Raw genomic sequence first — 25,716 nt, 5'->3', positions numbered from 1 at the left:
AAGTTTTATAACCAACACACATCTTGGGGCACTCATTCATACACGGCTTTTATTTAATAGCAAAGCAGAAAACTTCTAGACTCTGAGTTGTGATGTCAACGAAGGCTGCAATTAAAACTTAGTGAGAAGTTTATCATTTCCTATATATCAATTGGATATATATTTGTGATTCTTAAATTTATAAACATAAGTAAAATATGTACATAGTTATCAGAAAATTGACTACCTTGAGGAACACTCATTCTATTTTATGGAGTGAAGCATTACTCAATTCTAGAATACAAAAAAAAAGAAAATTAAGATCTAGAAAGAGATTTAGAGAGAAAGCAAGAAAGAAAAGAAAATTGACCACCTCTCTTCTCAAACATGATATCTGCATTTGATATCCAACATGGCTTATCATCCCCAGTAGAAAAAAAGTATGATTTTGAGGCAAGTTGCTTGCATTTCCAGTTCAATATCTCTTCCTCATTAGGCAACAGGAACAAGTGAGAGAATTGTTCAGAAGTCTATTATAGAACAATTGCATTGATCCATTTCAGGACCAGAAAGACACCAGGCAGCATTTCTTGCCAGAAACATTCACATTAGACATTTCATCAAATGCCAGCAAGTGTGGGTGAACCACTGGCTGGGAAGGCTATTGAATTTCTTCTGTACCTTCCCCAGTTATAAGCATCTCAAATATAAAACCCCCAAATAGAGAAGGAAATCAAAACCGCAAAAATAAAGTTAAAGCCAAGCTCATCTGCTAGTAGACCCAAGCCAACTTTCTCTGACCACTTTTTAAAAAGTCATATTTGTAAGTCTGACCTACCTCATTTTTAAATCACTATGGCTCAAAAACACTCTGAAAAAAATCTTGACACCCTCCCCCAAGTAAGTTTCTAGTACTCCACTTCTCCCTTTCTCTAAAATGGTTCCAGGACAAGGGTTAGTTCCACAACACATTCTACACAACAGCCTCTCATGCCGGACAGTGGTCATGGAAGCAGGCCCAACCCCTCATACTACCTCATATTTGAAAGCAGGGAGAGTATTTTCTGGGGTTAGAATTATTCTGCTAGGGATGTGTTATGGTTTAGATGTGGTGTCCCCCAGAAAGTTCACATGCGAGACACTGCAAGAAGAGAAATGATTGGGTTGTGGGAATCTTAACCCGATCAGTCTTTTAATTCCCTGATAAGGATTAACTGGTAACTGAAGTGGTAGGGTATGGCTGGAGGAGATGCGAATTGGGACATGGCTTTGGGGTTTATATGTGTATCTGGCTAGTAGAGACCTCTCTTTCTGCTTCCTGATCTTCATGTGAGCAGCTTCCCTCTGCCACACTTTTCCCCATGATGTTCAACCTCACTTCAAGCCCTGGGAAATGGAGCCAGACTTCTATGTACTAAGACCTCTGAAACCGTGAGCCCCCAGACAAATTTTTGCTCCTTGACTGTTGTTCTGGTCAGGTCTTTAGGTCACAGCACCATAAAGCTGACTAAACAAGATGCTTCCTGAGTTTAATTGTTCCATGGTAAAAACAAAAAACAAAAACAAAGCTCTTTTCAAAAGCAAGATTTCACCATGATTTTTTAGTTGTCAATCACTTTTCATGTAAGGTGTTCAGTTTCTATGTAGATCACATTCTGTGCTAGGAGTTAAAAATATCTCTCTCCTGTAATAAAAGTAAATATATACAAGACTTTCTAACCAGACAAATTGCAAAGTTACTTAGTTAACTATCAAAATATTGCAGGTGGACTAGGATTAGATTAGTGGTAGAGCATTCACCTAGCATAAAAGAAAACTTGGGTTTGATCCCTAGCACCACAAAATAAAACAAAATGAAAATATTGCAGGCAAATTAACCAAAGAGATCATCTATATTGCAAAATATTTGTAATAATCTACTAATGTAAGTGTTGGCCATTTATGGATATATAAATTGTTTGCCTTTCTGGGTAACTGGAAATCATACAGACTCAGGTAGTCAAAGGATTTCTTACAGGGATATTCATCTGAACCTCATTCATCTGTAAAACAGTAACAGTCTTCTATGCTGTTTGGGCCTCTATCGGCTGGGTATATGTCCTGAGAACAAAGCAAAGTGGACTGAATTGACTACACTTCTCTCCTTTCATCTGAGTGTGTGGTCTCATATAAACATTTGAGTATAAGGCTGTATTGGAATTTTTTTTTCAATTTTAACAAAGAAAACATTATTTTTTCATTCCATTTATGCCTTCAGGCAAGACATCATTAAAAAAAAAAAGAAAGAAAGAAAAAATAGAGGCTGTCCGCTCTCTGAGAACTCACAGAAATGCAGCTAGAGACACCACATTGTGCCCTGCTGTTCTGCCTATTCTGCCTCCTTTTATTTCCTCTGTTCAGCTCATATCTCTCAAAATACTAAATGTCTGATGAAATGTCTTAAGCATCTCACCTCTCCTTTGTGTGCCACTGAGAATGTAATTTGGAGACTCAAGAACAGTTATGACTTTCTTTGTGTTCCACCATATGCCACCCGTCTGCTTTTTTGTCGTAGTGACCCAAGAATAATATTTTTTCTGTGGAGAGCTATTGTGATGTTATTGATAAACAGCTAGTCTGCTGATAAATCAAAATTGGCTTGTAATAAGTACGGGAATGTCATTCTCATTTCTTGTTCCTGGAATGCCAAAATACTTGTAATTTCAGCTTTGGTCTCAAGAAAATGCAATTGTGCTCATAGTAATGGAAGTAAATGTTACTTTTTTAAAATCATTATTTTGCTACACTGAGATATTGTCAAATTTTCTTCAAGTGTGGACATTCCAGTTTCTCTCAAAAATTTTTCCATAGATTCTAGTAAAATCCCCAGGTTTGTTGACAATTAGGTTTTCAGTTGTCCTTTATGAAATTCCACTGTTAATTTCATATCAGTTGGAATCATGGCTACTTCAGGAAGATCTGATTCACCTTCTCTTTCTAAATTCTCTTCTTGGGACCAACAAAATACTCAGTGCTGCAGTCAGTAATCCCAGCATACAGTGTGCACCTTGTCGTGTGGCTCCTTGTTGCATTTATTCCATATTTTCTCCCAATGTCTTCAGTCTCCTCTCTCCACCACCTTTCCCTTCCATTCCTTTTCTCTGGATGCCATGGACCGCGCCTGCAATCCCAGTTACTCAGGAAGCTGAGGCAGGAGGATTGCAAATTCAAGATCAGCCTTGAAAATTTAGCAAGACCCCGCCTCAAATAAAAAATAAAAGCAACTGGGGATATAGTTAAGTGGTAGAGCAGCCCTGGGTTCAATTCCCAGTACCACAAACAGAGGAAGAAATTGAAATTGCCACTTAAATTATTTTATCTTAAATTGTGACTTAAATTTTTACACCTCTAGATGATTCTCAAGTAAATATTTCTATCTAAACCCCTCTAATAAATTCCACATCCCCATTTCAATCGCCTGCCAGACATCTTCACCTAGATTTCCTTTAGATTCCCAACTCCAACTGATCCAAAATGGAATATAACTTTGCTTCCTAAATCAGGATCTCTACCAGACTGTCCTCATCATCCCAATCGTCAGGTGTCAAAACCAGACTTCATCTTTTACTCTTCCTCTCCTTTACTTTACACAGTCAACTGGTCAGTCTGCTGATTCTACATGAGTGACCTGTCCTGTCTTCTGCATTGGCAGAGTCCCTGTTAGTTGTTCGTTATCTTGAATCTGGGGTATGGCCCTGGTATCCTAACTGGCTTGCTGACCTCCTTTCTTACCTACAATTCATCTTGTAGAACCTGTTCACAAGGGCCTGTGGCATCAAGTCCACATGTGACAGTTCAGACTCTGTACCCAAGGCTACAATTCATTCCTTACTTTTTTCCTTTCCCCTTTAAACACTCCATGCTCACATAAAACCAATTAGATTGGTTTGGTAATTGTTCCAGATGGGTTTTGTCAGGAAATGGTCTCTGGGTCAGAGATTATCAAACAGGAAGTTTGTTTAGGGATATTTTTCTGCAGCTGTGGAAGGGGAGAAATGGAAGTAGGATTGGATAGAGGCAGATGAACTTCCATGCAGGCCCAACAGAAGAAGAGCTATTGAAGATGACTCTTCAGAGCTGTCCTAAGTCAGGTGGAGAGGCAGGACCTTGACAGCCCCATGCTGATTCACCAGAGATGAGGCCTACAATGAGGAGGCAGCTTTCTTTAGCAAAGACAACCCTCAAAAGGGCCACCAGTTGATGCCTGTCTTCCCACGACAAAGCCCAGCAGATAGAGAATATAATCTCTACTTTGTCACCCTTTCTCAAAAGCAGATGGGGGTAGCATTTCATGGAACATACCAATTGACCTGCAATTCCCACAGGCACTTCCCTTGAAGCTCAGTGGCAGACATGCTATGATTTGAGTCTGTCCTACCAAAACCCACTTGTTGGGAACCTTCATTCTTCCATGTGACAGTGTTGGGAGGTACAACCTAGTGAGAGTACTTGAGTCATGGGTGGAGCTCTTGTGCATAGGTTAACTGCAAGAGTGAGTTCTCACTCTTGCAGGGCTGGATTAGTTACCAAGAGAACAAATTATCTTATAAAGAATATCCAGTCCTCATGTTTTACCTCTATCACATGCGCCCACTTGTCCTTCCCTTTATGTCATGAGTTAAAGCAGCACAAACCCACCCTATATGTGTCGCCTGATTTTGGATTCCCAGCTTCCAGAATCATGAGAGAAATAAACTTTTTTTTTGTAATTTATTCAGTCTTAGATACATAGTATAGCAATACAAAACGAACTAAAATAGACTGCTAATTATTTCTTAATTCCCTTTCTTCCCTTAATAACAACTCCCTGATTACTTTTTCTACCTCCCTTTACAATTATATGTGCTTAGGTAAGTTTTGACCAACACAAACAAATAAAAAGTAATATATACAACCACCATAGTGTTGTCTAGAGACCTTCCACATCTCCTCCTTTCTCTCCTGCTTTGTAGAAGGCAGACAGGGAGGTGGGACCTGGAATAGTTCACTGGTTACCTGAGGTAAAAGTGGTGCTAAGAATTATATAGCAAGAAGATGGAAGGGATGTGGAGTCACCATACCAGAGTTGGACTGCTGTGCAAAAAAGGACTTCTATCTTGTCTAAATCCCTGGGATCTTGATCATGGTGGACTGCAGTTGAATCCCACCTTGAATGTTCAACACTCTTCTGTCCATTTCCAGATGTCCATAGTACCCTAGTTGTTCATACCAGTTCAAATGCTCCCTCCACCATAGAAATGTGGTGGCCTCTTCCTACACCCCTCTAGGAAATGGTGACCTTCCACAGTCATTGATCTGTTGATCTTCCATAGTTAGTATCTGTATTTTTCTTACTGAACATGATAATTTCATCATAAATTGAATTCTTTTCCCATTTCTTAATCCTCTACCAAACTGTAATATCTTATAGGACTAAATCTGAGCATAATTCTGACCTTCCATGTCTAGCAACAAATCTTTTACTTTGTAGATGTGTTGACTTGAGGAAGTTCTTCTTAATATGGAGTTAAAAGTGACCTTCCTAAAATTATTTCACTCATCATTTTGTAATGGAAAACTATTTCACTCATCAGAGATGACAGAAAAATCCCATTTCTTTTATCCTTGCAAATATTTCAAGCTGGCCAATGTATTCCTTTTCAGGTAATATGATCTAGGAATTAACTTTCAACCTACCCATGGTTCTTTGTACCCCACCCCACACCAAACTCTAGTTCTAAGAATGATTGGCAAGGAGTGAAATTCCGGCAGCCCTCCAAGCAGAATCAGCCCATGGAGCCAGGCAGCAAGTGATTCTCTCCCCTGTTGCTACTCGTCTCCTCTATTTTTCTTGTCATATGTGCTATGTTCCTTGTTTCCCTGTGTCCAGAAAAGGGCCCAGACTTGGACTGTTTGTATGTGGTTATGGCCTTACACCAGCTTAACAGAACAGTGATCTCAAGGAAGATGCTAAGCCTCTCCAAATTTGAGTTTGGTTAACTATAAAGTAGGTATAAAAAAGGGGTCATTGAGTGATGAGGTCAGAGCACAGGTTCTGGAGCCTATCACAGCTCCAGATTTCATCCCAGCTCCAGATTTCATCCCAACTCCACCACGAGCTGGAGCTCCTGTATTCTCTTCATGCTGTGGGAACACCAAGAAAGATGTCATGAAGGAGGGAGTGCTTGAGGTGACACTCAGGGATGCATTTGACAGTGGCCAAGGGAATAGAAGAAAACAGAAATAGACTGAACCAATGCAAAGAGGCTAGAGCATAATTATTTTCCAAGACACTGACCCATCTTTTTCTGGAACCTGTAGAACATGAAACACAGTGCACAAGCATGTGTGCACGTGCATGCATGCACACACACACACACACACACACACACACACACACACAAACACACACACACAGCAGGAATGGAAAAGCAGATCCTTTGAAGGATCCCCTGGCTGCCTACCTTTGTTGGCTGCTTCTGTGACTATAGGAAAAACCAAGAAAGTAAAAAATGATTTAAGGAATGAACAAAATATTAATGGAGATTGCATGATAATTAAATTAGTGATTTTAATTTTCTTTAAAATTTTCTTTGCTTTCCAAATTGTCTGTAAAATTTCACTGTCGACTTTCATAATTAATCAGAATAAAATACTTTAAAAATGAACAGCTGTCCCTTAATGCTGTATTTTTCAGCTTACACATTGCTCAAGAATTCTTTCCTTATTAAACAGGGATCCCTGGATTAGCCTGATTGATTTATCCCTATATCCTATTGGCCTTGAGAGTTAAAGATGGAAAGAAAGACTGTTTTAAGATTTATGGGGATCCAGTCAGGTACTTCTGGTTGCCAGGTAACAGACATCTATAATCAACTATAGCACTCAACTGATAGTAGATATGGCTCAGGATTGAGGCAGTCACCAGGATGACTTAGTGAGCACTGAGACAAAGCCTCAGTGAAGATTGAGATGAAGCTTATTTGCCAATGCAGGTTTAATTCATCTCCAGTAAATGATCACATCAGAATGAACTTGGTATGCAAAACACCACCAAAATGAACTATCTTCAGACAGGTGTTCCTTCATATGCTGTGGCTTTCTGTAGCTGCTCCTCGTCCATATTAAACAACTATAAGTCAACATTCCATGGGACAAACTCAGGAGACCACCTGTATGACTCTTCACAGGGTAATCTGTTACCCTAACTAGAAGCAAGGCTATGTCTGCATATTCATTAGAACTATCAGGGGATTTCAGGGAATCACACATGAAAATGTTCGATTTCTTTAGGCAGAAGTTACATAAAGGGGCCAATAGGCTCAATTCTGTGAAGACAGGTTCTATTTGCACCATCTTGGTCTACACAGTATTTTAAAAATATGAATGGTCTTCACCATTTTAAAAAGTAAGAATTTTAAACAAAAATCTGGATTTTTTTTTTTTTTACTTCTTTAGAAAAATAAATGGAACGGGCCATGACAGGTCCCAGTTTTCCATACAGTGGCAACTGGGGGGAGCTGAGTGGAAGCTGCTTCCTCAGAACAAGTGTGTGCTGATCAGCTCTGTCAGTCACCCTCAGGCCTCTCCTCCCCTGTCTGCTCCCTTCTGTTCACTGTGGTAACTGATTTTTCTCCCAAGGACCTTAGGGTTTTGTGACCCTTGCTTTAGAGTCATTTCACCTACAATTTAAATGTAATTTAAACCTACTGGGTATGTGCCATCCACTACCTTTATGGAAGTTACAATGGCTCCAGGAGGTTATGGTTCACTGCAAAACAGAGGCCTCCCTGATGTCACCTACAATCCAAGTTACCTTTTTCTGTCTCTATCTTGAGACCTGGACCAGAAGAATCAAGGCACTCCACTGCAAGCTCATTTACCTCCTGAGGCTAGAAGCTATTTCAAGCTCCGAAGAGATCTGAAGATACCTTGATTTACTCTTGCTCATTCAGGATGAAAAATTTTTTGTTTTGTTTTGCCTTGTTTTTTATAGGACCAATTGATGTACTGGGCTAGTAAATGTTTTCCAGAGGGCGAGCTCTGTGGGGTCTTTACAGACACACCAGGACTCATGTGTTTGCACAAGCAATCAACTGGCGGGGAGCATGGGCAGATCCCAGCGGGATGGCTGGGTCCATTTTTTGAGGTACCATGGCATTTCCTTTCTCTCCAGAAGGCAGACATGTGTTCTAGTCAGGGAGGCAGAACTGATGATAGGTTTCTGAAAAGCCTGAGGATATGTAACCTTCCTTCCAAGGCATAACAGATAGATGAACCCTAACTTTGGTGAACCGGAAGTGAGACTGCACTTGGGAAATGATTTTGACCCTTTGATGATGAAGGGAGTTACTAAATGATACTTTAAAAGTATTGGTGATTCTTCTTATCCACCCCCTCACTTCAGACTGAGATTAGCCAGGAATCTTTGTGATAAGAAAATACTAGATGTTAACAAGCTAGGTCAAGAAGTCCTCTGCCATTACTGACAGACCCAGGCATATGGGACTGACTCATGATGAGCATGCTAGTGGGGAAACATCTAAAAATACAAGATTCTAACAGAAATCATAATCTTGACACAATCTGAAGTAGACAATTCGATCTGAACATGGATAGTTTGTTCTACTTCCATGGTATTCATGAATGGACTTCTCCCCTCTCCCATCAAGATGAGTGAGCCTGGGTTGAAGGTAACAATAAGGGATCATGGTTTTAGGTTCAATTGCACAGGGTCAGCCTTTTGCTCAACACCACCTCTTCCTGCTCCCAAGATCCAAGATAAAGTCTTCCTACTCTCTTCTTCTGAAGGATCTAGTCCTTATGTCTGCTAGGGCACTAGTCACATTGCTTTTAAGGGTGGATGGAAGGCATATCATTGTGCCCTTGGGGCCTGGCATATTACTATTGCAGGATCCTCATAGATCCAGTGTTTGTGGAAGGTAGATGAGGAAGGTGGGAAGGGGGTGCTGGGAAGGAAACAGTCTGAATGGATCAGATACTTAGCTCTACTTACCCAAGGCTCTGGTTCCTCCTGCTGGGTCTCTGCACTTGTCGCTTCTAGTACCTTGAGTGTATTTTCCATTTTATTAGGATGGTGAACCCTTGACATTTTTCAAGGTAATTCAAAACTCACTATTTTTTATAAGGAATTCTTCCTGTATCCCTCTCTTACCTGTCATCTGTCCTCTTCTTACCCCCAGGTCTCCTTTAACTTAGTTTATTTATTACTTTGGGCTCAGAGAATTTTTTTAAAAAATATATCTCTTGCTGTTAAACTTTAGGCTGATCATTTTCTTTTGCTCTTCCACTTCCACTTCTTTTTGCTGGCATAAAGTAAAGACTTAATAAATATTTGCTGAATGAATAAATTAATAAGTCCCTGACCCTCAAACATTAAATTTATTTAGGAATTCCATTTTCAACATATAGATTATTCACCTAATTATGCACAGACAACTTTTAACTCTAGAGCAGCTGTTCTATTACCTAGGGAGTTCCTGGTTTCTGGGTCACCTTTCTCAATCAGTTACCAGGGAGCACAGAGTACAGCTCATCTCAATGTCAATCTCAAAAAGAGAATGATTTAAAGGCAACATATGGTAAACTCCTTTAAAGTCAAATATAAATGACATGCCAGTATGTTTCTTAAGTATAATATTTGTGCCATTTTATGTGTTTATGACTTAAAGACACTTTATTACATGAAGTGACTTTGAATTCTAGATAATGGACATTAAATTTAAAGATTTTTCAGGCTTGGGTGGAAAAGACTCTTTCAGGGGAGCTTTAAGCGAGAAAGAATGAGAGTCAATGAGGCTAGAAAAATAAATAAAAGGGGGCAAGGTGATGAGGCAGGCAGAACTTGGTCACATTAATAAGTTTGGTACATATTCTCTGGGAAGTGAGCCCTACCAGGCTTTTGCCGAAGGAACGATATTGTCAGTCAACACCTCTGGGCGTAAGTGCAGTATCTCACGTACACACCGAGGCCAAACAAAGGCATGGCCATGGGATGGAGGGAAGACATATTGAAGACATTCACGAAGAAGGAATATAACGTGGTGACTGTGAGCTGTGAGGAAATATCTTCCTTTGAATATTTTTGATCATGTAATTTGCATAACCACACTTCCTTCTATTTTTAAAATACCATGGTTTTGTTTTTTAAAAAATGTTTAGTTGTAGATGGACACAAATTTTATTTATTTATTTTTATGTAGTACCAAGGAACGAACCCAGGGCCTCACAAGTGCTAGGCAAGGGTACTACCGCTCAGCTACAACTCCAGGTCTAAAATGCCTTCATTTTAAATGTGTTGCCAAATTGAAGAGTGGATGCTATTACTAGCCATCACCCTTTCAACTCAGGGGGAGACTTAAGAACAAGAAGTTGGTAACAGTACGATCCTAAGGTGGTTTTTTTTTTTCTTTCTGATTTTTAAGAAGCAAAGAATTTCCAACCAATCCAATAAAACTGAATCCTAATCAGGAATACATTTGTCACTAATCAGATTTTATTTTGCTTCATTGACTGCTTAAAGTTTCAGTGAGCCTTTGATCTAGATTGGTGCTAAAACTCTGATGATGTCAGGCACGTGGTCATTTAATCAACAATGCAAGAGAACACAGAAAAAGGTGTTAGGAATAAGTGATCACAGCATAAAGCTACAACATTCTACATTAATGGAAGTTTTAATATACACTTGACTAAAAGATGCATACAATGACAACTGAATCTCCATTCATAGGCAGCCAACAAGATATGAATGAATTTATTAACTTCAAACAAAACTTCAGGTTGTACACTTAAAAATTACAAATCATTTAAAAATGAAAATTAACAATGGAAGCAACAATGACTATAAGACACGATGGGATGACTAAAGAAAGAATTCAAGTATTGTTTGTAGAGTTCTTCAGACATCAGTTTTGAAAAGTTTGTGCATTTCCCATCTTTGCATAGTAAAAACCAAAAACAAAACAAAACAAAACCACACACATCACTTGGTAAAACTCCACAGCTCTATGGGATTCATGTTCATAACATGCACTTATGGGTACTGCTCATTATCTAGTAGGAGTAGCTCTAATTCAGTGGGCTCATGCACTGTCCCAGGTGAGCAATGAAGTTAGCGCACGCCTCCTCATCCAGGTGTCATTAATTGTCGCAGCAAAAATATAGCAGGTGAAATGGGAACTTGGTCATCACTTAACACTCTTGTTGGGTAACATTAAACAGTGATCTGCTTGTGCTTTGAGCTCAAAGTAATAAAAAGGAGTATTCACATCACAGAAATTAGCAAATGAATGGCAGGTGCAAGAGGAAATACAGCAGAATTCGAAACTACATAACCTAGTACCACCAAAAATAATTATAATCCTTTGTTTATGATATGGTTGCATTATCTTTCATATTCATACACACAGAGCTTAAAGCTTGTGTATTTTACATATACACACAAATAATTTGACATTGGAGCATAGGTTTGGTTACCTATGAAACTGCCAGCGTGACAAAAAGTTACGCTGACATTTGCCATATGTACATAATATCTGGGGACCACTGTGGTCTGATTTAAAACATAACATCGCACATTTACAATGTTGTTTGTGAAATGTTCAAAAGTTAACAATAGAGATTTGTTTTGTGTCTATTAAGTCACCATGGTGCCTCTGGAACAGGAGGGAAATGCATGTGATGTGTTGTTAGCAGCAGCTTGGTATCTCCTAGTGAAGAGGACCCACTAAGCAATGCAGCCACAGGGAGAGATACCAAGTAATCTGAGTTTCCTCCAACCTTCCTCTGAACTGGAAGAGCCACTTCCACTCAGTAAAGGGATACAACCTGTGTCACATGAAACCAGAAGTAAGGCTGATAAACCTCATAGATAGCCCTGTTATTACAATATAAACATGTAGCAAGTTCTAGAGAAAGGCTGCATACCTGTGTAGCACCTATTACTCAGAAAGCAATAACAGGATTAGGATGTTCAATTGTGGTCTATGGTAGCATTTGGAAATTAAGGTTTCTGCTCTATGATTGTGAAATTTCCATAATTAAAGACACCTTAGGGGGAAACCCCACTGTTTTAAGCAGTACATTTTTAGGACATCACCTTTTCCAAAGTCAAAGAAGAAGTTGTAAAACTCATTATGAATCTTGTTGAAAAGGGACTTAGAGCTAAATCTAGAAACTGACCAGGTGCCATAAAGAAATGAATTGTACAACTGGAAAGTCCTGTTCCTAAAACAGAGACATGGAGAAGTGGTGGGGTGGGTCTATGGGGACCTTTAGTAAAAACTCATCTCTAGATGGATGTTCACTGATGATGCACAAGTTTAGACATTCAAAACAAAGCTGTTTTAACCAAATTTCTTTATTAACTTGTTTGCTTCACACTTGAATGGAAGCTATATCTTAACCATAAACAGAAAAAAAGTCAGTGAAAGTGAAGGAAACTCAGAGGGACTTAGGAACCCCAAGATTTTATCTGCAAATGTTTCTGGAGAGAAAAGAAGAATGTAAATTTGCATATAGTGGAATCCCATTATACTCCAGCACAACATTCCATGTGTCAACAAAATGCTGTGGGCCAAACAAGCTTCCAGAAAATGCCACACACAGAATTACAGCCTGTTACAATTCCAACAAGAATGTTAATTGCTGCCTCTGTCTCCATTCCCACTGTTACAATGGAGTTCTACCATACAGATTTTTGAGGCAGGAAGATGAAGTATAGACGAAATATTGACAATAATAGATATGAATAAAATGGAAAGCTTAACTTTTCCCCAAGCTTTCAATATTTAAAAATTACTGGTTTTTTTATTTAAGGCTTTAAGTTTATCCTCCTTTCACATTAAAGACAGGGAAAGAAAATTGTCAAAAACTGAAATTATGAGCTTGGCACTTCTGTGATTAATTTGAGAGGGTGTCTACTTTCTTACATTATATACATACGCTTATGATGACATCAAAAAATTTTAGAGACTCTTCAGTGCATTTTACTTGCATTTACATACTTTTTGTGTTTTCAATATGGGTTGTTTTGTTGTTTGTGACCCCCACCCTATGTTTATTTTTGGTTTCCAGCGTACTAACTTTAAGTTGGACCTGTTTTGTGCTCAAACTCCCCGCATCGGTGGCTACATTGTCTTTTTAGCAAGCCCAACAATCATAGGACATGACAAGAGAGGATGGAGACAGAGAAGAAAAGAAAGAAAAGAAACAGAAAAGATGGGAGCAAGCAACAAACTCAAATATACAGAGAATCCTGACAAGAAAAAAATCTCAATACAGACAGGTGAAAATGAAGTGTCAAAATCTCTTATTTCCATATTTACATTTATAAAAGAACTATACAATAGCATCATTGTTCAAATTCCAGCTCCCATTTCCAAAGGATGCTTGGTCCAGAAGGAAAAATAATAGGGTAAGTGAATCAACAAGAGCACGGTCCCACGAAGTTCTGCCAAGGACTCATCTGGAGTGGGATGGGGGCTCCTAAGGGGCTGGGGAAGGGACCGTGGGGGGTGGGCATGGGTGGGGAGGTGTTATGTAGGCCCAGGCAGCTTCTGCGTGGTCATCTGTCTTCTTCCCCTTAGGAATTCCATTGCAGGTTTTGCTGAGGATTGGCTTGCTAGCTTCTAGTATATATGCCATGCAGTTTTTACCCTTTCGAAAATTGAATCTTCATGCCACTGGAGTTTGTCATTGGTAGTAAAAGAAATAAAAATCATGCCAAATCATTAGAAGGTATTAAGTGCCAGCAGGCTGGGGGGATAATCATTTGCTATTTTTTAATGGTTCTTTTATTGCACTTAATGTTTTTTGTTCCTTTCTCCTTTAGTTAGAAAAAAAAAAAAAAAAGAATTCCAAACAGTTCTTTTGATAACATGGTCTTTTGCCCCACTTTTATTGACAGGTGGTGGGAGGGGTTCCTTGAAATTATTTCCAAAAGGGACAGTTTTCTTCTTCCCCATCCCCATCACTCCAACTTCAGTTCTGTAGTCATTACCACTCAATGTTCTTGCTTACAGACTTAAGAGTTCCAGCAAACTTGCTGCAAGTGTGTCACACCCAGGACCCAGCAGTGCAAGACAGCATCGTCCCATGCAGCTAATTCAGATGGGGCCTTGCTGAGTCGGATCGAACCTCCTCTTCTTGACATTTCTTCCAGAGTGCGTCAAAAGAAGATGCAAGCAGAGGGGGGAAATCCACAATATTAATCAGATGATGATAAGAGAAAGATGATGATTACAATAGCAACGCTAGTTCCAGAGCTAAGCAATCAACTCACACAGAGGCAGTACCCCCAAATAACTTGAAACGCACAAGAGCCATGTGCTTTTGAATGTCCTGCCCCTCCCCACTACAGGAAACTTTAAATTGTTCATTTGCAGTCACAGGCAAACTCGGTGGCCCAATTTGCCTCTTATTTCAGAAGTAAACGACATTGCTAATTCACTAGATGAAAATCTTTACAGGGAGGCCTCTTCCATGTAGAGCCTCCTGGGAGAACTAAGAAAAACTCCAAAAATCATAGAGCTGCTTTCCTTCAAGTCCCCAGAGTTCTGGACCAGTGGATTGGCCTTTGCCAGGGTGGCAAAAAAGCTTTGTTCTGCTTAGTTATCTTCTGCCTTGGGTGTGTGAGCTCCTTCCCCACTATGGAACAAGCATTTTTCATACTAGCAAGTTCAGAAACAGAGTACACAGTTAGATGGCACACTCAAAGGAGAATGGACACAGGCTCAGGTTAGTTAAGCAAATGCAGCAGTTTAGCTTAGTTGAAAAGCAAATTACATTGCTTTGCTCACAGTGTCCAGTCTCCTAAAAAGTGGTTCCTATGGTTGAAAAGAGAAAAGAAAAAAACCAGCAAGACACTACAACTCAACAACAAAAGTCGGTTGCAACCTCCCCGTGGTCTGGCTTCATGTGGGGCATCAAGCAAGGGCTCATGCATTACTTTGCATACTGGCGGGTGCAAGGCTGCTGCCACCGAGGCATCATGCAAACCTGGAGATCGAGGAGTCCCCAAGTTCCTCGTTCCCCTGCCCTCGCTCGGGGCCAGTGGATACCCTCGCAGGCCCCAAGTACCAAAAAGATTACAACAGATTCCTCCTCCCCCATGAGTAATTCAGAACTACCAAAGATCAAAATATGGAGAAGGGATTCTGCAAAGTTATTTTTCCAAAGGACCACTTTGAGGCTTCTCTTTTGGGATATCCAACACAACTATCTTTAAAGCAAACCTCCCTTTTCTCTTAAAAATGTTTTCATTAAGATATCAAGAATGGCCAGAGGATGCGGCACATTGGCCTAATGGATAATCCACTGCAGAGAACTCTATTTGCAACAGAGCTGCTTAATTCTCTTCACCATTGCCACCCAACTCTCTTTTGAGTCAATATTCTCGAAAGGAGACAATGCTGATGCTGCCCAGGAAAGAGGCTAAAACAAATGGAAAGTCCCCCATATTGTATCTTTCACTGAGCTCCCTGGCTGTGGAGCACAGGATCTGTGTCTGCTACCCAAGCTCATATTCCCTGAAGCAGATGTTTAAGGAGCCACATTTCCCTTTGTGAGTCAGATAGGAGAAACATGGACTGCCTGATCTTGAGAAATGACCCTGAAGGACCAGAGACCCCAATCTTGTTAGCTGTATATTGCTAGAACTCAGGAGAAGGGTTAAACTAAAGCCTCCTCAATTAATTTAAATGTAAAGGAAAGAGCAAATCAAGTTAGCACTGTGCATGTAAATGGCTATACTGTCCACATCTAAACCCCTTAATTCAAATGCAGGGAATGTCAGGAAAACTGTCATGTCCAAAGTCATATAATGGTAGTGCTGTTCATTTCTAAATGGAGATATGACATTCCATTTCAGCCTGGCACCCAGGCAACCTATGGTGTCCAAAAGCACGTGCTCCTTTTAATGGCTGGTTTCTGAAGTTTAGGTTGTACTTTATATAGAAACAATGCTCTAACAATGCTCAAGGGTCACTGGGTTCCTTGGTCAGACGAAGAAGCCAAGGCACCTGGTAGAACCATGCATTTTCATTGCAAAATACAAACAGGGGGATTCCAAGACCTTTCCTCTTCCACTGATGTTCCAGCAGGATGGAGGTAAGCTGCAGATGGGGAGGATGAGGACAGAGAGGGACAGCCCTACAGCAAGATAACTTCCAGGCCTCCTCACATACAAACTGCAAAACCACTATAGTCCACCTTATGTTGAGAACCACCTGACCTGCATTCTCTATAGGAAAACAAAAATTTATTTTGCTCGATTTTAATGTGAAAGTATAATTATCATGGGCAGGTCATTGTTGTCTCCCCTTTCCTCTGGTTACCCTCTCCTCACTGAGATTCTGACAGTAATAACTTTCTCATAACCAGTAAGGTATTTCTGGATTATTATAAAATATTAGCATAATCCATAACCTTCCAGTAAGACAGTTTTCATCAATTTTTACTACTTCTGAAAATCTGGGCTTTTGTCTACAATGTACATATTATACACATACACAACTATTTAAAATTTACCATCCAGGTAACAACAGCAATCTTATAGCTATAAAGCCTTCAGATCTTCTTGCAGGGTCTATAGTCATCTACTATTATTATGTTCTTATATTTCCATGCTTAGGCCCCCCCCCCATCCCTACCTGCCACCAAGGACTCCTCGCTCTACCTCTCCTAGATCACCATGGACTGAATTCACATCCTCGGTGGTTGGGAGAAGTCATAGAAATGCACTGCACCTTCCTGGTCAGCCAGTCACCACCTGCTAAGTGCGAATGAGAATGTACCTAACCTGGGAGTCCCAGGCATTGAGGGAATCCAGCTCCTCATTTTGCACTAGGATGTAGTCATGGGATTTAGAAAAGCAGGCATCTGGTTAACCCCCTCGAGGGGGGACTAGCTAAAACTAATTCCATTCCCTAAGGCTGTAAAAATCAAAATATGCTCCCCCAACCAAAAAAGAAGGCACTTTATTTTTTTGAAAAAATATAGTTAGCAAGAGTTAGCTCTTTAAATTTCATTTTATGGGAGAACACAAATAATCTTTTCTTTAGCATGTCCAACAAAATGGAACACAGGCCAAAAAGAGTTCTCTTAGAGCCAAAGTCAGGCTTAATATGAACTCATAGACCATATGATCTCATAGTAACTTCTCAGAGACAGAAAACTGCATATGACAGTTACATGCTTATTAAATGAACAGCTTCAGTGTCAGGAGCTACTCCAACAGGCCAGTTTGGCCATTGTTGGTGGTGGTTTCTACGGACTAAGATGTTATAAGATTCATCCTAGAATCCATGTGAGCGGTCAAAAAACCATCACTCTTACCTTCACGTTCTTTCCCACCATCACTGAGAATTTCTGTTCCTATTGCTATCAACCATAGTGTTGACAGATGGTGTGTGCATGTAAAGTGATCACTTTACACACATCTAAATTCCTATATTCAGAGCAGGGGATGTGCACTTGCCTAGCATGTGTGAGGCCCTGGATTTGATATTCATATCACAAAAATAAAGAAGAAAAGAAAGAAAAAAATCATAAATTCCTATACCAAATTTAGGAAATATACAATAATATCCCTGTCCTAAGTAAAAAGGGCAAAGCCCCTACACATAAGAAATTCATGCTTCATTTCTCCTAAGCTCTAGGGAAGATGCTATTGAAATGATCTGTCATCTACCTGACGTGTTCCAGCATTCAGCAAAAACAACAGCTCTAATTGTCTACTGGAGCAGCATGTTATTCAGCATTACGTGTCAGGAGGCTCCGTGAGTCAACGAGGACAGAGGTTAGCAATGCTCTGTGCCGATGATTATAACATTATTCTGTGTGTGTAGGTGATGAAGAGGAAAAGCAGTATAGGGTGAATAGAAATAAATGCAGATATGGAGAAAAGTGGACGAAACATTGTGCAATGTGCCTGTGTCCGTTTTCCATAGGACTTCTCAGAGTATGTCTTAAGACCATGAACACCTGGGGACCTGCAGATTTAATGGTCCTTCAGCATCCTCATCTCTGGAGTTCGAGCATGGGATTAACCAGTTACCAAGGTATACCCACCACATTATTCAACATGTCAGAATGCATAAAATAACAATAATAATCCACCAAAGGAAGTACTTTGTTCTTTTGGGGAATCCTCCAGTCTTGCTTGCAGGAGTCTTGTTTACATTAACCAAAGCCTTCAGACTCAATAATTTTACTAAAAAGAAGCAATCTAGATGCCTATTAATTCTGGATCACAATAATTTTGGTAAATCATCACTTTACACACATAAAGTGCATACATTCACAAATGCAAACACTCGTATATTCATGCTTTTTAACACTTATTTCAGAAGAAATATGACTTAGGAAAAGAATTATAAAGAAAGGTTATGTCAGGGCTCACAGTATAGAGGGATTTCTCACTTATGCTTGTATACCTGAGCAGGACATGGATGGTATGACACTTTCACATCTAAATTATTTAGAGTATTTCACCTAAAGAAATGTGACATTAGGAAAAAGCAATATCTTCCTTAGGTAGTTAATACATTTTCCTTTAATCTAAAAGTATACACACTCTCAAATTCTTCAGGAGACTTTGCTCATTTTTCTCGTATTAATAAAAAACTGATTTCAGGAAGGATTCCCAATAGCAATATTTAGAACAAACTTCTTTACAAACTATTTTCAACTTCAGATTCTAAAGGAACCTCCTTTTTGTTTTAATGTCTGCTTGCTCAAAGAAACACTCAAAGGTTTTCAGTTCAACTAGCAAATAATTGTACTTCCAAATTATCCCTAAGTAATAGTCTCCAAAACTGTCGAAGTGGTGGGAAAACCTAAACACGATCATTCAGCACAAAAAGTCTTCTGTTTCAAGGTTAGAAGTCATTGTTTTGGGATTAAAACAAACCACATGGTTACCACTAGAATCAAAAGTAAAATCATGTAGCAACCAATAGTCTGTGTGCCTTTCTACAAAATTTTCCCTTAAAGTGATTACTGGAGTCACAGGGGATGGGACTTGCTCCGTCAGTCATGTTCCCATGTAGCAGTCTCCACCAGGCAGGCAACAGAGACTGGCTCTCAATCCCTGTGTGACTTAGGGTCAACCCCCCACCTCTTCCCCTGCTCCTCATTTCTCTCAGACATAAATCATCTGCACAGGGCCTAATCCACTTATATACACAGTGATAAAGGCTTTTCCATTTTTCCCCAAAGAAACATGCAATTCAAGCTGTGAGCTAGGCCAGGCCACTGTTTTGAGGTCCTGCTACAGAATACTGTGGTCTTATCTCCAAATGCTAAAATAGTAAATTTGGCATTGTACATGGTTGCATGGTAACGATGCATGGTGGACTGTTTTCCAGGTCTTTGAAACTAAGGTTTCCAAGAAGGCATATCCCTGGGTGGGCATATTTAGGACAAAGGTCAGGGAACATTATGAAAATAAGAATGGACTGTGGCATTACTAAAATGTAGAATGATGTAAAATTTCTAACAGTAGTGAGAATTAAACCCAGGGTTTTGCACATGCTAGGCAAGTGCTCTACCACTGAGTCATATTCCCAATTCTACAATGGGACACTAAGATAAGATTTATCTGGAATTTGGCCAGCCCAAACAAAGATACATTTTTAGGAGATGCCACATGAGTGACCCACCATCTGGGCGATGCCTTGTTAAAGCCATGAGGAGAAATTCATATATCAGAGCCCATTTTGTGTATGTGTTTTTGCAAATGTGTTGCTACCAAACTACTATTTCACTAAACAAGTTCAACTTTATAATATCTCTGCAGAAAAGAAGTACCATTTGATACTATCTTTCCAAGTTGAAGCTACTCAAAAACTGTAGGCTTACTTGTTAAATCTTAATACGATTTTTAAAAATAACAGAAAATGTTGAACTTATTTAAAATATCTTTTAGTGGCTTATCTTTCATAATCAGCTTTGAATAATAACATTTTAGCTGGCTTAAATACATCAAATTCAGTATTCCAAATATTAAATTTAAAAAACTCATAATTAAGACAATTATTCCATTAATTTGAAGCAAAAACCTCCTACATTGAATAACTGGAAGAGGCTAAGTGGGTTTTAAATTTGGCTAACAAATTTTATTTTCCACCTCAAATTGTTTCAATAGATCTGGTTGAAAACTAATTTATCACAGGGAATATTTGGCAGAGAAGGGCTTACCTAAAAATCGTAATAACCAGGTCACCATAGCAAAAAAGTGATTATCCAATTAATCTAAGGTATAGAAACAATCAAACTAGATAAATCAGGTTTAAAAGTTTTGATCAGAAGTAAGGCTTATTTGTGATTATTCACTGTGGTCTATTTAAGCAAAATCTTAGTTGAGTGATCAATATGCAATCCAAACTAAAAGGTCACTAAGACAACACACCAGGCGTGTCAGTTATGTCAATACTCACAGTTAATTAGAAAATACTAAGTGTCACAAAGTCATTGATTTCAAATTCCAGCTGGAAACCAATTTAGTTGGTTAAGGAATTAATGAAAATATTTTTCAATCTTGTTTTACAAATAATGAAGCTTTTCAAATCTCAAAAGCTGCGTATACTGTGTTACGCGTGGAAAAATAATGACCACCAGGTTATGGAGGTTGTAAAAATTTCACTGGAATATAAGTTAGTTTTTCATACAGATATCAATAGGAATTTGTATTTATTTATTTCCAATATGCTTCCTCGATTAACTGTGTATACAAGGAAAGTGTCTCAGAAGACCTGCTGTTACGGCCGAGGTCTTCCACTCAAGAACCACTTTGTTCTTAAATGAGGACAGGCAAGTTCTTTCTACCTTTTTTTTTGTTTGTTTTTGGTACCAGGGATTGAACCCAGGGGCATTTAACCGCTAAGCCGCATCCATAGCCCTTTTTTATATTTTATTTAGAGACAGGGTCTCGCTGAGTTGCTTAGGGCCTCGCTAAATTGCTGAGGCTGCCTTGGAACTCACGATCCTCCTGCCTCAGCCTCCTGTGCCGCTGGGATTACAGGTGTGCACCGCTGCACCTGGCTTCTTTCTACTTTTTAGGTTATCCCACTTGCCTGAAGATGGTATTTGAGGCTCCACGTTTCTTCTTTTCTAACTCATTTCTGAGCAAAAATATTTATTCTTTGCAGTTTTACTGTCAAAACTTAAAAATCTTGTAGCAGGAACTCAAAACCTGGTTATGTAAGCAGAAAAGAGAAGTGCGAGAGCCACCAAGAAGACGACATGCGGCGTTGCTTACTTAAATCCCCAGCCTGTGCCCCCAAGGACAATAGCTGCTACCAGGATGGCACCAGCGATGGAGCCTATTATGAGATTGGTGGCACTAGGACCTGTGACAAAGGATCACGGGAAGAAAGTCATATGAGCTGACCACTTTCATCACCACAAGGGAAAAGCAGTTCAGTGGTTTCAGGAAGTAAACACTCTGTTGTATATGATGGCTGAACGTTTAAATTGCTTTTTTTTTTTTTTTTAACTTAGCTTACTCGTACTCTAGATGCCACGGTGATTTATATGCCTTTAAATCTCAAGTTTCTGCACCACTGACAGTTAAATTTCATTAAATTCACCTTTCGCAGAATTTGAAGCACAGAGACCCCATTTGCTTTCGATGCACGTCTTGTGTCTCTGCCTTCCCCTTCCCCAATTCCATAAATCAAACGCGTAAACGCACGTAGAGAACTCCCTGCATTAGAATTAGCTCCAGCAGACTGACAAATGAGAGCACGAGAAGAAGGAAATTGATTCTACGAAAGTCGGCTGAGTGCTTTTTTATTCTGCACTTTGGAGACACTTAAAATTCAGAAGTCAGAAAGAGATTATCAATAAAGACCTGACTCTGAAGCCTTGCTCTCAAAGAAGGATTTCTTCACAGTTCTTTCCGTATTAAACACCAAAATGGGGTTCACCAAAGGCAGGACATAAAGGGAGCGCAAAACTCGTTTGGGTAATTTTGGGTAAGTGGAAAAAGAGATTCGATTGAGACTATCTTTTAAATTCCCACTTACTAAGAGAAATTGGAGGCTTGGAGATATTAAAAAAAGTAAGGAAGGAAGAGAGGGAGGGAAGGAGGCAGGGATAAGAAGAAGGAAAGGAAGATAAGAAGCTTCAAGGACAGCACGAAAGAACCTATGCAAGGTGGAGTATCTATCAATTGCTGAGTAAGAAATGATACATGGCAGTAACTCCACTACTCTCCTTCACTGGGCATTTTAAAATCTAAGCAGCATTAAATTTAGTACAAGAATTACTTTAAATGTTATATCTTCCAGGATGCCAATATGCAGGTACAGTGCCCCTAACAACAAAATACTTTCAGTACTAACTATATATCTCTATTCCAGAAGTCACAAGGTAGATTTTCTAAAATCCTCACGTTCATATACACGTTCTCTTTTCTGCTCACATTAGTGCCCTCGACTGTGTACATAAATGGATAATACTTTCAGCAGCACTACAATTGTATGCGTGATGTTTTTATCCAGAGAATAAATAGCCAGTGCTTGTGGACACGAGCAGGCAGGGGCAGGTGTGCTGCATGAAGTCCCAGGAGTGGAGGTCTCTTCAGGTCCCTGGGCTTTACTGTGGTTCTACAGAACATGAATCTCAATGGCCTTTAGAGATACACCAATAATAAAAATAACAAAAATGAGAACAATAAAAGCAGTTTTGCTACTGTATAATGAACGGGCACTTATAATGTGCCAGGTGCAGATCAGAACATCTGACATATGATCTTATTTATTCCTCATCAAACATATGAGGTAGGAACTATGAATATCCCTGTTTAACAGAAGAGGGAACAGAAGCTTCTAGAAATTAATAAGTGATGAAGACAAGATTTGAACACAGATCTGACTCTAAAACTTGTGTACTAAATCAAGAGTCAGTAAACTATAGCTCACAGGTCAAATCTGACCCACCATCTGCTTTTGCAAAGACATCTTATTGGAATGCAGCCATGCTTAATCATTTACATATTGTTATATATTGCTATGGCTGTTGTTTTGCTAAGACAGCATGTTGAAAAGTTGCAATGGACACCCTGTACCCCTGAAAGCCAAAAGTGTTTACTATCTGGGCCTTTACAGAAAGTTTGTTAACCCCTGCTCTGATGGAACTATATTTCATTTACATGTATTTCCTCCCCACATTTCAGGAAGGAATCAAAATTTGGAACAAGCACTTAGAAACATTCACATTACCAAGTGCACAGTCAAAATGGCAGATAACTTGCATTTTGCTAGCTCACAAAACACAGGGTGGTATCAAACTCAATACATAACCCATGAGAAATGATCTCTGACTTACAATTAAAAACTGAGCAGAAATTTTTAAAAAACTAAATCTGTGCATGGAATTCTTGGCAACTAAATGAACAAAAACACTATCATTTAAAGTAGAGAGTTTAAAAACAATCTATATTGTACTATGTGAATTTTATTTTGTAAATGCTATATTTACTTAGTAATCATGTCAAAATTTGGAATTTGAAGGAAAAAAGTAAACTGCAAAAACAATTCATGAAGCAGTAATAGATTAATATTTAGGAAAAATATTTATACATTTATACACACTTACCTGTAACAACCAGAAATAGCAACAAACCAACAACACTGGAAAGGATAGATGATAAAAACGAACTGGAAACAGGACTGTGTTTTACTACCAAGGCCATTTTGATTCTGCCCATCCCTAAGACTCAAAGGAAGGGTTATTAAAATCCATCCCTTCAATAAGCATATTTCAGGATGAAAAGATTATGACCAATAAATAAGGTAAAAAAAAAAAACCACATTTGAGATGATTTTTAGAAAACTACATTTCTTCACAGAGGAATTTCACATAAATGTATGTATAGAACTGTTCCTGGAAAGGAATATCACTGCTGTATATAATCCAGTCACAGTCCCAAAGTCAAATTTTACAGGACAAAGTTTTTGAGATGTCTAAATATTTTACCTCTCTTACATACTTTATTTTCTAACAAGTAAGGAGAAACAAAATCTCTATTCCAGTATTTCAACTTCTCCAGTATTTCAACTTCTATAACTAGCTTCACAGTCTATACTGATGGGAGATGAACTAAAAGATCCAAGGCTGGTTAAAGTCTTTCTATCTAGAGGAGAGAATTAATTCCTGTCCTCTTCCACAAGGTGTGACCCGGGGACCTGCTCTCCTCTTAATGCTCTTTCAGAGCTACTTCCATAAGAAGAACATCCACGTGTCGCCAACTAAGGAGGAAGGAGGTTGATATTATCGACATGCCTGTGCTTTGGGCTGGTTGGGTAGAGTATCTGATGATTCCTTAAGACACTAGTAATTCATTCCTGAGCCACTGTGAAGTGTTACCACCACACTAAAATAGGGGGGAAAAAGTGTGACCAGCTACTTCTGCAGTTTGTGAAGGCTCTCTGTAACAACAGGGAGAGAAAAAAATCCCAAAAATCTTTTAGTCTACGGACTAACAATCTCATGTGGTATTATTACATGGAGAACTGACAGCTATTTTGAAGATATGAATCAAGTGCAGGGCAACCTAAATAAAGACACCAGGAGAGCCATGCTTCTGAGAGCTTAATGGGCAAGTGGCACACAACACATTTATTTATACACTGAATATTTTTAAGACAACGCACTAGAAGAATTGCAGTTTTTCACTTAAGGTTGTGTAGGTTTGGATTAAACCTTTTGATTTAATCCATTAAGAATCTTTTGATTCTTAATGTTCCTTGCTCCCAAATATTTATGTGAACTTCAAATTTGAATTAACCTATTTTATAAGGAAGAAATGAAGGCAGTTTTCCTAAATACCCTCTTTAAAAAATATTGAGCTGAAGAATCCAGTATCATTCTAAATGGAGAAAATGGTAAGTGATTATCATTCTTATTATCTATAAAAATGCTCTGTTGATAATTCTTACTTGTATAGGTGGATTCGTTTAATTGGTGAGGATTAAATTCATTACAGCAATCCTAAGAAAACATTCATAGGAGAGCATTTTTGCCAATTAATAATAAAAAAAAAAAACTTTAAGGTCTGCATTTTAAAATTACTTTTATAAGTGGAGGAGCAAAGGAAGTTTTAGACGATTGCATTAATAGTGAAAATAAAAGCACCCCCAAGGCTGTTTAATGCCCCACATTGTTCCAGACAGGAGAAGGTTCTACAGTGCACGAGAAAACCACAAGACACAAACACATCCAAATCATACCACAAGCTGTACCACCACAGGGAACACAGCCAACGAGACGCAACGTGGAGTGGTCAGGCACCACGCATCACCTCACACACCAGGCACCAAACAGAAACACTCCGAAATGCACAAGGATGCTTACTCTATTCCCCACCCTGTGCCTCCAAAAATCACCCCCAGGGCCAGAATGGTGCCGGCCACGGCCCCTATGAGCCTGCTTGTGGCCATGTTCACTGTGCGGAGGGAAAATGGACATTTTTTAACAGGAAAGTACACACTGATTTCACTCACATAGAAAATAATCCATTCAGAAAATACTTTGAAAGGAAGTTAAATCTGGATGTCTTTGCTTGAAGGTTTAAAATTAAGATTGACATCTAAGTTGAAAATATTTGAGGATGATTTTGAATTTACCTTCAAATTCTATATACTCTAAAATATAATCTCTTATAAATACTTTTAAACAAACAGACCACTTTGA

General features: G+C 39.0%; 1 protein-coding gene across 4 annotated transcripts in view; it reads right to left on the bottom strand.

Annotated features, from left to right (window-relative positions):
• Positions 1-10,506: 10,506 nt before the first annotated feature.
• Adam23 (ADAM metallopeptidase domain 23) overlaps positions 10,507-25,716 on the bottom strand; it is a 156,414-nt gene continuing 141,204 nt past the window's right edge. For 2 of the 4 annotated variants that reach the window (XM_047546470.1, XM_047546471.1), the window contains one exon: positions 10,507-14,172. In XM_047546470.1, coding sequence (XP_047402426.1) covers positions 14,042-14,172 — 131 coding nt within the window. In that variant the 3' untranslated portion in view covers positions 10,507-14,041. Of the gene's footprint in view, positions 14,173-21,277; positions 21,369-25,377; positions 25,469-25,716 lie in introns of all 4 variants that reach the window. The other 2 variants (XM_047546469.1, XM_047546468.1) reach the window with 2 other exon arrangements.

This window comes from Sciurus carolinensis, chromosome 3 (genome assembly GCF_902686445.1).
Source record: "Sciurus carolinensis chromosome 3, mSciCar1.2, whole genome shotgun sequence".
In the NCBI taxonomy this organism is placed as follows: Eukaryota; Metazoa; Chordata; class Mammalia; order Rodentia; family Sciuridae; genus Sciurus; species Sciurus carolinensis.
Note: the sequence above shows the minus strand (reverse complement) of the source record. Positions and strands in the feature narration are given on the sequence as shown.